The sequence below is a fragment of the Nelumbo lutea genome, chromosome 3 (genome assembly GCF_056320005.1).
Source record: "Nelumbo lutea isolate HS-2025 chromosome 3, American lotus-T2T, whole genome shotgun sequence".
Lineage (NCBI taxonomy): Eukaryota > Viridiplantae > Streptophyta > Magnoliopsida > Proteales > Nelumbonaceae > Nelumbo > Nelumbo lutea.
Window position 1 is genome coordinate 1,006,835 of NC_142686.1, and position 13,031 is coordinate 1,019,865.

General features: G+C 39.6%; 1 protein-coding gene and 1 long non-coding RNA gene across 8 annotated transcripts; one reads left to right on the forward strand and one right to left on the reverse strand.

Moving 5' to 3' along the window:
• Positions 1 to 2,179: 2,179 nt before the first annotated feature.
• Positions 2,180 to 7,560, reverse strand: LOC148862283 (U-box domain-containing protein 44-like). Of its 7 annotated transcripts, XM_088981388.1 has the most exons (6): positions 7,423 to 7,560; positions 7,244 to 7,271; positions 7,044 to 7,133; positions 5,046 to 6,802; positions 4,644 to 4,941; positions 2,180 to 4,561 (listed from the first exon to the last, which is right to left on the reverse strand). In XM_088981388.1, exons 4-6 carry the CDS (start codon positions 6,255 to 6,257, stop codon positions 2,991 to 2,993), a joined length of 3,081 nt encoding a protein of 1,026 aa, XP_088837514.1. In that variant the 5' UTR covers positions 6,258 to 6,802; positions 7,044 to 7,133; positions 7,244 to 7,271; positions 7,423 to 7,560; the 3' UTR covers positions 2,180 to 2,990. The 7 variants fall into 7 exon arrangements, with proteins under 7 accessions (XP_088837514.1, XP_088837515.1, XP_088837520.1 ...); XM_088981389.1 differs by lacking the exons at positions 7,244 to 7,271; positions 7,423 to 7,560 and having other exon boundaries at positions 5,046 to 6,396; positions 6,568 to 6,802; positions 7,044 to 7,183; XM_088981394.1 differs by lacking the exons at positions 7,244 to 7,271; positions 7,423 to 7,560 and having other exon boundaries at positions 2,180 to 3,301; positions 3,728 to 4,561; positions 7,044 to 7,183.
• On the forward strand, positions 7,423 to 12,750 carry LOC148862284 (uncharacterized). Its single transcript, XR_016110849.1, has 4 exons — positions 7,423 to 7,548; positions 7,897 to 7,944; positions 8,910 to 11,865; positions 12,052 to 12,750. It is a non-coding gene; the product is annotated as an uncharacterized LOC148862284 (long non-coding RNA).
• The last annotated feature ends 281 nt before the right edge of the window (positions 12,751 to 13,031 follow it).

Genomic DNA, 13,031 nt, shown 5'->3' on the forward strand with positions numbered 1-13,031 from the left:
AAGATGGTTTAGTTATGTGGAGTGAAGACAATTTACAGTACTAATAAGAATAGGGGTGAAAGTCAAACTGGATTAAGTAGGGTTGTTGAGGTCAAACCTAACCCAATCTGAGTTGTTTAACCCTCAACCCTAACCTTAATCTTAAGGTTAATCCAGCTTGATGACTTCCGATTGGTTGGTTTGGCTGGATTTGAGTTGAATTCTCTGTTTCAACTCTACAGAACAGCCAGTTGAACGGGAAAAGAAAAAACCCAATTGGTGCCTCTGTTTGACATAGATTCAATACCTCAACATGTACAAGACTCTTTTGAAGCAAAACAACGAGGCAGTTTAAAGATTAAAAGCTACAGTAAAAATACCTATACTGCAGGAAATTTGTACATCATGAAAGAAAGCTCTTGATGAGGTCAGAGTTTCCATTGCTTCCAACAGATCAAGCCAGGGAAAGAACAATGCAGTGAGAGTCAGATGCCCCACAATTGCAATGATTGCAGAATGTATTTCATTATTTGTAAGCGCCATATCAAGTATCTTCAACCTCTGTCCGCCCCTTTGCCTTCCCAATCCCTCTCCCTCATGTTTAGTCGTCGCCTTCAAACATCAATCTTTAGTCACAGCACATCACTCCCCAACAAAGAAAACTTGCTTAACTGAAGGAATCGTAATGAAGATCTTTCCTCTTCAATCAGTTATCAGAATTCTTGCCATCTGCAACATCTCCCATATTGAGGGGGGGGGGGGGAGTTGGTCAATGGGATTTTGATTCCCATTGACCAAGAATCCTATGTTCTTTTTTCAGATTTATGTGGGGACCAAGGAAAGTTCATTTTCCTGGGTATCAGTTACCTCGGTAAGTGATACCCTTCTCCAAGGTGGGTGCCAATACTTGAATGGGACAAAAATGCCCCTTGTAATAATGAGTTTTTATGGCTAAAGTGGTCATTGCCTCATTTACATGGGAAATAAAAGAATGTGGGTAAAGGCACTTACCCAGGTAAGTGTTTCACAGGAGAGATTGCCCAGGTAAATAATTTACCAAAATGCGAACGGGACCTGAAGGTCTGTAAGCACCGTTCACGCAAAGGTGTTTGCCTTAACACCTCAGGCTGTAGAACCGTGAAAGTCTGTGCTGCTTCTTTCTTTGCAGTACTAGTGAGCAGTGCCAACTACACTTGAGGGCATTATCCATTATTCCTTCCAAATTTTTCAAAGTACTACTGTTAAGGTCAAGATACCTTACCTTCGATGGCAGCTTGAAAAACACATCAACCCCCATATTCTATTTTCAGGAAGGTTCATAAGCGGTGTCTCTATGCAGTTACATTTCAATACAAAATCTCTTATAAGGAATGTTCCATGCCCTAACCAACCTTATTGCTAGGCATTTCTTAGGAATATTTAGGGGATTGCATCATATGACAATTTCCTCCCAGACGTACAGTTGTGTATATGCATTTTCATGGAAATTGTTTGGTTATCTGTAATTTGGCAAGAGAATGAGAATCCATATTGTCAATAAAGATGAAATATTCTTGTCTTATGCTCAACTATTATTAGTAGCAGACTGTCCTGGATTCTGAGACCACGGTAACATGCTACATGTTCTCTATTAAGAGGATCGGGACAAACCAGCTACAGCTAGCTTGTCAAGCCAAGGAGCATATAGCTACACAAAGAACCATGGAATTTTGCCACCTAAACTTTAACCTGTATTAGGAACATGAACTTTTCCACTTTTGAAACAGAAGTAGAACAAAACTGGTGAAAGGAACTGTTCGAGCTGAATTTTGATTCCTAACTGTGTTGGTTTGTTTGAGGCTGCTCCTGATCCACTGTGCATGTAAAAGTGTGGGAAGTTGTTGGGTATGCTATGTGTGTTCTGTGTTCAAAGATCAAGTTTTGGCTTATTTGTAGGCTGGCTCTTTAACGATAACTCAGTTCCATGCATTAATTTTGTTTAAAGAGTAGGCCAGTAAGGTATCAATTTATTAAAAAGAGGTGTACAAGTACACAAAAAGGCAGTACAAAGCCAAAAGCCAGCAACACTCACTTGCTGGCCAACAACAGGTATGTCAAAACTAAATAAAAGGACTTGCCTTCATTTCATTGTTTCTCAACATTTTCATTGATTATAAGTTTTACCAAGAAAAAAAATTCCTTAGTTACTGCTACTACTATGTTAAAAGAAAAGAAAATATTTAATTCTTAGTTGTACTGATATGTACAATTGATCATACTAGGATGTTGCTTTGGTTTTCCTTCCCTGATCAATATATGGGTGAAATTAACTTGTCCATGATCAAACTACAAGAAAAGGGACAAGAAATTGTATGTACAATAGATCAAGAAGGAAAGGAAAAATGCTTAGTAATTTACATGCTTATAAAACTGAAATAATGCCACTACTCGGTTACTATACATTAGCTTCAAATAAGGTAATGACAGACTGAGATCAATTCTTATTTCTCACTGCTGATTTGAATCTAAAGAACTGAATTTGTTCTCTTCATATCCTTTAGCATAGTCTCTGCATCTTCTGGAAGAGTTTTGGGCTGATGTTATTGCACCTGAATCTGATTGGAGGTTCTGTAACTTTGAATGTGAAGCAAATAGGGTGCCATTTATGCCCATAGACAATGCCAACCATGTTCACATTCTGATTCTCTTCATGAGGTTATGGAGCGCCTCCCAAATCCAGGTATGCCAACAAATTTGGAAAATCTATATGTGATGCCAATGCATGCACATGCATATATATATCTCTTTGTTTTCTTTCAGTGGTACAGCAACTCATTGTCATTGAAGCTGGTAGCAAGTGTGTTGAAGGCTCCTTTATTTCCTACAGGTGGGATGAATGCAGGTAGTAATAATGGCCTTCAAAATTCAGGCAGTCAGTAGAGATTTTCTAAGAACCAATGTCATGTTCTAGCCTCATGCCAAATATACCAATAGCTGTAATGGAAGTTTCCTCCTTGCTACAAGCAGCCAGTTTAGAAGTAGGAAGATTGATCCGGGATGATATTCATCTGTCTGAGTACCAAGGCAGCTTTCTTCTTGAGTTTGTTGTCTGAGAGGAGGTGAACAAGGATTGTCTCAGACCTCTGGGACACTGAACGTGTAATCTCTCTATGCTCTAAGATCTTCTGGAAGAGGACAAGTGCTTTGTCTTTTGCAGACAAGGAGCCCTTCTCTAGCACCTCTAGAATCGCTACCAGGCCCTCGCTATCCACTATGGCAGCAGCTGCATGTGGGAGTGTGCTCTGGTCCATTAGCAGGGTTTCAAGTGCCATTAGAGCCGCCTCTGCTGCACCAGAGTGTGTGTCAGTCAGAATTTGCACCAGTGGACGTAGTGCATCTGCCTTTACCAGGCAAAAGGTGTACCTGGATGAACAGGTGGACCCATGAACAGAGCACAAGTTATGCTTAGGCGTTGACGCTGAGCAGCACCAAAACATGTTGGGGAAGAGACTAGTTACTCGTAACATTGGCATGGACTTGGTTGCCTGTTTGGCAATGGTGGGTGTATCGATGGTTAACAGGTTGCTTGCTTGGGATAAATGAGCAAGTGCAATTGCAGTCCGTTGCTTAGTGACTGAGCTGCCCCTAGAGAGGAGCTGCACCAGTAATGGGTACAGTTCAAGCTGGCCTACTTGCCTCTGAAGCCTAGGCTTGGATGGTTCTGTGTAGCGTAATAATGCTGCTAGAGCATTCTCCAATAAGGACTCACCTGGTTCAACTGGTTCCTTGGTCCTACAATGCTCATCTTCTGCAGTGCTGATCACCTCCTGAATTGCTTTCAAAGCTTCAGATTTGCAGAGTATCTCATCAACAATGATGTCATCAGTTGGAAGCAGGCCTATGATTCCAGCAGCCGATGATCTCTCTTGGACCTTTGTTGAACTGGTGAGAATGGCTACTAAGGTGGTAATTGCAGCCTCCTTTTCTGGGGATGGTGGAAGTGGAACCCCAGTAGGATGGTCTTTGGAAATGCAGTATATGAGCTTCATTGTTTCTTGTCTTACATCAGATTGCCTGCAATTGAGGGAAGAAAATAGGTCGGTTACTGCTTTCTTATCTGATCGTATCAGGTCTCGAGTTGTCTCAGATTTATTACTTAGAACAACTAGAAATTGTAGGAACTGAAGCTTTGTTTGGCAGTTGGAAGCTGCTGCCAATTGCAGAAAGAGGCTGACATTGTACTCAGATTGAAGTTCCTGAAGGCATGGATATTTCTGGAAATCAGGGACTTGGCTTGATCCAATTAACAAGGTGAGGATCTCTGTGGCTTCCTGTTTCCAGTGTAAATCAGACTTTGAAAATGAGATGAGACCAAGCAAGCATGGTATTGTGATTGTATCTGCCAGAAACTGTTTGCTCATCTTGGGGACGTCCAGTAGCTTCTTAATGCACTGGCATGCATATTTGCGTGCTGGAGAGCTAGATGAGAGCATCTCAACTAGCTTGTGTATGAATTGTTTATCTTCGAGGTTCTTCATGCTGTTTTCATCAAGTTGCATATTAATTAGGGCCGCAGCCATTGAAGCTCTGGTCTCTGAAAGTCCTGAGGGAAGAAGAAACCAAGAGAATAAGCTTCATTGTGCAAAACAGAAAAGAAGTGAGAACAAGATGCATCGCTTTTCCACCTTGTTTAAAGCATTCAACAAATGGTTGGAAGTGCCCAGCTTCTGCCATCTTGATGACAAAATTGGTGTTGGAAGAGAGATTTTGCAACACATTTTGGACTTTCTGTGGGATCTCAGGATTATTATTATGGAGCAGAGATACCAGTAGAGGAATACAGTCTTTGGTATTCCCTATTTGCTCCACAAGTGTCTCATTTGCAGACAACTCTAGTAAGATTGCAACAGCATCTGGTTCAGCCTCACCTTTGTAGAACTGCCTCACTATTCGGCGAATTGCTCCTGCTTTGACAATGGTTGCCTGCAACTCAGCGCCAAATAAATACTAGATTTAGCTTTTAGAGTTGATGGAGAACAGATGGGTTTGCAGTCAGATGACATACTGACGTATAGATTCATGATTACCTTGTTGTCTTCTGAATGTATGAAGAGGTAGTAGAGACATTTAAGAACTGCCTTGGTGTTTAGCCTGTCGATTTTTAGGAGTTCCACCATCCTTGGGATCAACCCCTTCTCCACAACTTCATCCCTGTAGCAAGGCATCTCCATTAGAATTTGCATATCTTGTAAAGCCTTGTTCAGTGTGTCATGATCATCAGAAGCAATGCTGTGGACTGTATTTTGAAATTTCAAGTCCATATCCCTTTTCTTCCACTTTAAAATAGAATTTCGAAGAGAGAGGTTTGGGGTAAGCTCCTGAGAAGGGAGGTGCAGTCTGCAGGTAGGGCATGTAGTCTCTCCTATTCTGAAGTACTCCTGTATTGCTTGCCTCTCAAAGCTGTGCCCACACAGAATAGCAACAGGGTCTGTCATTATATCTTTACACAAGGGGCATGTGAATGAGTCAAATTGGCATTCCTGTAATGTGGTGGTTTCTTCTTCTTTTGGGCTTCTGACCATTTCTGTACTGTACAATAACCGTATCAGTTGAGAAAGCTGAAGGGCCTCAGCTTGCTTTTTCTGAACTTCCAACTCTTCCTTCTCCTGTTTAAGCAAAGCCAGTTCATTCTGTACAAGTGAAGCATTTGCACTTGTGCCAACAGCATCTGCAATCTTATGTAGCAGATGGATAGCATGGTCCTTATTCCTTTCATTCTGAGCTATTGATTTCTGAATCTCTGATGCAATGCTTTCAGTAGCAGCTGCTGATCGGAACTCCATTGACCTCAGGTCGTTGATGATTTGGTTGGCCTGTACTTTCAAGTTCAGGGCCATGTCAAAATTTGCCAGCCCCAAGGACGATATGGTCTCAGCAATCTCTCTCGCTAAATTTTGCATCTGTGACAGCATGGACTGTGAATTAAGTAGAAGACGAAGTCGGCTCCAAGATTTGTAATCTCTGATGATATTGTGGGCTTTCTTCAGCAGAGAATCCAAAGTCTCCAGTGCCTTTCTTGTAGGAGCTAAACCTGTGATGGCCTCAATCCTCTTCGCATGTAAGGCTTGAAAGAGAATATTCATCGCTGAGATACACTTGGAGAATTCTATGAAACTTGCATTCTCAAACGCCACATCCTTGGTTTCCGTAACAATTAGCGCTGCTCCAAAAGTTACTTTATTCCACAGTTCCTGTAATACCGCTACACCAAGGTCCGTCGCATCGATGCTGAAGTCCATCGGGTTCTGACTTCTGATCGAGGCTTCAAAGTCTGCTCTAACGTTAACGGATTCCTTGATGTCAAGAGGTGCTGGGCCTGGGTGGATTCAGTCAGTTAACCTATCCTCTTCTCTGCTGTACGTCCAATCCTGCAAAGGACTAAATCAAAGCTACCGAGTCAAGGATCTGAACAGTAACGAGCTGTGCCATTCCTCTAGCAGGTTCTCTGGTTCGGAGACCAATTTATTCTGTGTAGTCCCTTGCTCAAATCTCTGGCAGGAAGAGTAATGGCGGTAGCTATTTTGTATAATGAAAAGCTTAGAAACTCACCTTTTTCTTTTCTGGAGCTGAAATTCATTGGTAAACACTAAATATCCCTAGAAACAGAACCTGGAAATTCCCTTTACTTGTTCAGTCTTTGCGTCTATCATCTAACCCACTATTGCTGGCAAACTCGACAGCAGATGGAAGAAACACAGAGTGAGCAAAACGTTTGTCCAGAACGCTTGGTGCGCAGAGATGGGGGAAGCAGTTTCTGCTGGGAGAACGCTTGGCTTGACTTTGACTGGTGCATGAATATATCAAAAAGAAGATACAGAGTGAGAACAACGTCGGATTCCTTACCGGATTCCGCTGGGAGAAGGAGGTAAAGAGGTGGGAAATTGTGAAGTTGAAAATTTTTGTTTGTTTTTAATTTGTTGCCGGGGAATTGGAGGAAATCACCAAGTAGATTCTAGTGAACAAAATAAAAAAATAATAATAAAAAAAAAAGAAAAAAGAAAAAAGAAAGAAAGGAGGGGTTGAACCTTGAACCGTTGGACGGAGTCTGCGATTATCTGGATGAGCCTGGGTCCCACTAAAACTCTTCCCCTGAATTTTCGTCACTACTGATTTCACTGTGATGAAGACGGAGGAGAAATCAGCTATACCCTCTGGAGCTGGCGGCTGGAATAGCGCTGGACTAAAACCGTAAAATCACGGCCTTGATGCATTGCCGTTGTCCTACCTTACGTCGAGTTCGCGTTCTGTGCACCCTGCATTGGACGAGTGAACATGCGAATAAGAGTCGTTCACAGAACGCGTAACGTTAACGTTTCAAGTCCCGTTAGGTGGATTCGGCACGGTTCAACCGGATATAAACCGGCCGCAAAATGACAAAATAGAGATAAAAAACCCTTGACAAACCTCATTTTTGGCATTCCCCTGTATGCTTTTCCCCTGCAGACCGAACCCTACACACACACCGGCGATCATACAACAGTGAGCGACCCGAACCAGCGGCCATCGGCGACGACGGTGAGAGCTCCGGTGGTACGTTTCTCTCTTCCTCCTCTTCTTCTTCTTCTTCTTCTTCTTCTTCTTCTTCTTCTTCTTCTTCTCTGATCCGATTTGAAGTCCAATCTGAACAAGGTGCGGCTATTTAGGCTTCTCGTTTCTTCTTAGTATTTTGATGCTCTGATTTCTTCTTAGAAACAAAGAAATAATCTCATCCTTTTGAGCCAAAAATGTCAGTTATATCTCTCCCCTACCTGTTCAGTGTATTAGGCGGATAAACACATTTTGATGCTCGGATTTCTTAGAAACAAAGAAATGAGATTGTTTTACCTGGGCAAGTACATGTATTTATATTCTTTTTTTTTTTTTTGTTCAATTTAGCAGGTAAATGAGATTGCTTACTTTCACATATTCTTTTGCAACATGCACTTGGTAAGTTGGTATTTTTTCACATCTTCTCAATTTTACCCTTTGGGTCCAAATCCATGTTTCGAACACTATTGCAGTATGCACAGTGATTTGTCATTAAAAACTGAGCTCTAGCGGGTTAGCCCTATACACCTTTGCAGTGCGCCAATTTATTCCATATTTCCACAACTCCAAATCAGAATAGATGTCAAAGCATTAAAGCCCTTCATTACCCAGCTCCAATCTATTCCTTTTGTTTTGTTCATTTGGAATGAAATGAAGTATAGCCTAAAGCAAAGTAAAACCTGAAACAAAAATTATTCAAACATTACACTCTTTTTAAGCAAACTAAAACCTGAAGCAATTGGACCAAAAACTTGCACTCCTATACATTTATATCAGTGTAATGCATTTGCACAGCAACCAAATGGAGCATAAATAACAAATGATGATACCTGGTGCTCCATCGCTACATTGAGAACCATCAGACTTTAGTGGCATTACATATAAATGAGAATCAAGTGCACCATTTTCTCCTTCAACCCCATAATAGATGCCAGAGTTGTTTAGATGAGGAGAGAGAAAGAGGCTTGTTGGAACTGCAGTAGAAACAACTGCAAAGGAAGCTTGTGTCTGATTATTATGCTGTTGATGATGATGATGTGGGCCTAAGGCAACCTCCGTGTTAGAAAATTGTAAAGGAAGGCTTTGGAGATGTAATGAACTCAAATCAAACCTTCCTTTACAATATTTTACTGGGTGGAAGCTTATTATCATGTTATTAATATTCCTTACTCTAAGTCTGAGAGTGGCTACTTTGTTCAAGAAAATGCCCAAATGTTGGGTTCCTATCCAGTCCAACCCTCCCAACATCCTAGATAGCTAGGACCAACATTAGGTAATATTTCTTTTTACTGTAATATGGGAATTTATGGATGAGTCTTTAGAACTAACACAAGCCATTCTTTGTTTTTATGTTTCTGTTACAGCAAGAGAAAAGATCAGCAATACCAAATACATCTACATTTGGTGCAATTGCTGAAAGTCCAAACTTCAGAAACCTGAAGTGGAGATAGATAGCTTGAATCAACCATATTAGAAACTTGAATGGCTACATCACTTCCATTTCATGCTTCACTATGCCCAGAAGTCATCAAATGATTTGCCTTTTGAGATATATCTCATGATAAGCAGTAACTCTTCAAGCAAGTACACTGCCTCTCTATAATCAAACAGCATTTTGGCTGTAAATAAAAAACGAAACAATATAATAATCAAAGAATAAGTGGAACTCCATAGTATAAATGCAACTTTATCTGACAAGAGGAGAAAAGCCTGTATGTGGTTGCCTCAAAAATGTATTAAAGAAGCTATAGAAATATCCATTCACCTCTGAGCACATAATTGCAACTAAAATAATCACAAATGTTACATGGATTGATTACATCCATTCAGATCTAGTGATCTAGATGATCACAATGGACTCTAGCTCACTGAGTTCTAATGACGGGCCTCACAGCCTAGGGGAGGCTGAGGCTTGCGACTCTAAACATTGGTAACTATGTGATGTTCATCCTTCGTGTCCTCAAGGTTTATGTATCCAATTCTAATTTTAGTTCCACTGCACGTAAGTAGTGATGAGGCAAGCCCTAGTGATTGTACTGATGTTTACTGAGGCCAGTTGTTCCAATTCTAATGTAGGAATTGAATGAATCAAAGATGGGTTTAACTGTTTAAGAGGGTTAGGATGTGTTTAGGAGTGATCATAGGACAAAAGACAGATTTGTCCCAGTAGCCAGAACATATTGCCATTATCATAAGAAAATCCAATATTGTCTAGTGACTATGAAATTCTAAACATTAATAATCTACCAACTGAACCACCACCAGTTGGCTAAGAAAGCACAGTTAACATCAGTCAAAGCCAAATTTTTTGAAGGTCATAAATATAGATAATCAAGATTGTTGCTCTAAAGTAAGATCATAGTGGAAGAATTGTTATTTCTAATGAACATCAACTGTTGTATAGGTATTTAAAATTTTCTTCCAACAAATTGGAGTCTACTAATGCTTTTCATTATTCACCTTATTGTTATCATATGAGAAAAACTAAGAAATGTGTGAAAATGGTGGTTTGATGAGACTGAAAATATCCATTTTGTGCAAAAGCACCAGAGTTTAGGTAGATATTAACCTCTCCCAAGACTCGGATAACTGGAACCAACATTAGGTAGTAGTCCTTTAAAATGACAAAGCTAAGAAAAGTAAACTAATTAGCTAAAATTTAGAAACTAATTGGTGTTTTGAAAATGAAGCACCTAAATGTTTTCTTCCCTCATAGATTTTATTAAGAGAAACTAATATAAAATAGCCCTGTGCCATGGACCAAGTGACAATACTATTCTAGTTAAGAAATATAGTAGACTGTTTCTTGTCATATTATTGGTTAACATCTAGTTCATGCCTGCTTGGCCAGAGAGTCAGCCATAGCAAATGCAATGGCTGATTCTCTGGATTTGCTATGGCTGACTCTCTGGCCAAGCAGGGGGTGTAAAGGGGAGATCTATTTTGGGCTGCTTTGTAATTGTGTCTCAGGCTTAGGCAGTTTTGGTGTATATGGTTCAGTCCTAGGGGGTAACATCTCGAGTCTCCTCCTAGGCTGATTGTATTTTTGTTATTTGATTTAATAAAATTACTCTCACTTATAAAAAAAAAAAATCTAGTTCATGCCTCTTCTTAATTTCCAAATATTTATGTACAACACCAACAATTTCAAATTCAGAACTTAATATTAGATGAGAATACTGTTCTATACAACTAGAATATATAATACTCATTCTCCTCAATCACAAAGCACTAGGTACTATTCTAACTCTACGTATTGTTAACTCAGAGATGGTTTACCATACCCAAAACTATGTATAATATAGAAACTAAATCAATAAAGAAAAATAAATCAATAATAGTAACTTCCCTAAATACAAAGACATCCAACCAAGTCTCCTAACCCACCAAAAAGGGCTTACTAGTATTTCTTGATGAATAAGGGCTTACTAGTATTTCTATACATGTGTCTCAAACAACTATACAAAGGTAATCCACAATTATCTCTCTCTAACAGTTAGGTTTAGGGACTATCACTACTCTAATCCTTGACAGGTTTTCTTGATAACCTTTCTATCATTTGAATACCTAAACCTCACTAATTTCAACCATGGATATGACTTAATTTCTTGAATTTTCAATAAAAAGTTCTATTAATTTCAATAGAACAGATGAAATCTCCACTATCCCCACAAAAATGTGAACAAAAAATGAAAAGAAAGGGACATGAATAAGCCTTTATTTTGCATCATAAAACAGATTCAAACTGAAATATATGGAACCATAAAAAATATAAAAGCATTCAAAATCACACAAGAATAGGAAAAGAGCAATAAATTGAACCAGAATTGCACCTTAATCCTGCCCCAACTACTAATAAAAGATTAAAAAAAAAATGTTTCCTATTTTCATTATTCCAAACTAACAACAATATGTTTCTGCAAAAAAATAAAACCCTTTTATCATTGATTTCTCAAAAAAATTAATACCATATCATATGAAACGCCCAAAGACCTACAACAATGGTGTATGATGCATTTTTCTCTTTTATTTTTTTTCCCAGTAAACTGGATAAGTAACCCCTACGTGTTTGGCCATCCTAAAGCTGACATTTTGATAACTTTTTCAGGTTGTTGTATATTTGAAATTATTGTACAACAACCTGCATTTAGAGCTCCCGTAAGACTTCGCTTGGGCTAGATTTCTTGGTTCTCTGAGTTTTACATGCCTTAAGTAACATTGTTTTAAAAGCATCTCAATTAAACAGGATATAGCTGGATTGATCAACAAGATAAACAGATCCTCCATTTCTCTTCTCCCAACTGCGTATTCCTCCTCACTGTAAGTTTAATGTCCTCCAAAATCATTCTGGTACCCTTTCAACAAATTGGATTACCAAGAATTCTGGAAACAAGAAATCAAAATAAAAAAGGAAATCAATGAAATAATAATAAAAGAGGAATAATAAAATGAGAAACAATTTTTTGAACGGGATGAAAAAAATAAGATGCATTATGTGCATCACAGAGGAACGACGGATCAACGGGCAGAGGAATAGTGATTCTTACCATTTCAATGGAGGAAAGAACAATGAGAAGCGGCGGTGGCAATTAGGCAGAGCAGTGACAACAGAAACTAGGCGGAGCGGCGGCGGCAAATGGGAGGATCAATGGTGCCGGCAACAGAGGGAGGACGAAGATGACAGATTGTAGGAGGATAAACTCTTTGGCATTGGTGACTAGACGGAGCTACAGCGATGGCTAGATCAAGCAACAGCAGCAAGACGATGAAGTGTACGAGGAGAAACTACTTAGCAGCGGTGAAGGTGAATTTTGAGAGAAGCAGGAGAGGTACTCTCGATTGTGGGGGCAATTTTAAGATTTTAAATTTTTATCTACTTACCCTCCACTCGGGAAATCGATTTACCCGTAGCTCGCAAGAGTATCATTTACCTGAGTGATACCTGAGAAAATTAATCCCACACATCTTTGAAATCTGAACATATGTAAATGGGTCAACGGGATTCACAATCCCATTGACCAGACTTTCCCCTTCACTTTACAAAAACGAACACGCCCTTAATGGAAATGTTTGTTTGTTTCTTCTCAATTTTATTAAGTTTTGAGCAGAGAGAGAGGTGGCGTATTCTCTTTGACTATCAACAGGAAAAGCAGGGAAGATGGAAATAGTTGAGGCTGCATTGTGAATTGCAGTTTTGTCTCTTCACTCTCCTGTCTTTTTGTTTTCTTTTTTATCTTTGATTCTATTGCCATTCGTGGATGAAGGGAAAGAGGGAGTGGAAAAATAACAGAGGGGATAAGATGATAACGTGGTAGCGGTTCTTCTGGTGGTGTTGCTACAGTGGAGGGTAAAAGGTGGACTCTCCACATAATGTGAGCTCTCATAGGTCGTTGCTATCATGCCATACAGCAAAAGTATCTCCTTTTCTGGGCCTCTACATGGATTAAAATTTTGGAGTTTTTAAAGGTTTTTTTGTTTTTTTGAAT

Excerpts from the sequence above, each read along its gene's own strand:
- LOC148862283 (XM_088981388.1), bottom strand. The coding sequence starts at position 6,257 with ATGGACTTCAGCATCGATGCGACGGACCTTGGTGTAGCGGTATTACAG. Across the intron at positions 4,942-5,045 it reads TACATTCAGAAGACAACAAG|GCAACCATTGTCAAAGCAGG; the intron begins GTAATCATGAAT and ends GCTGAGTTGCAG. Across the intron at positions 4,562-4,643 it reads TGTTGAATGCTTTAAACAAG|GACTTTCAGAGACCAGAGCT; the intron begins GTGGAAAAGCGA and ends TTCTTCCCTCAG.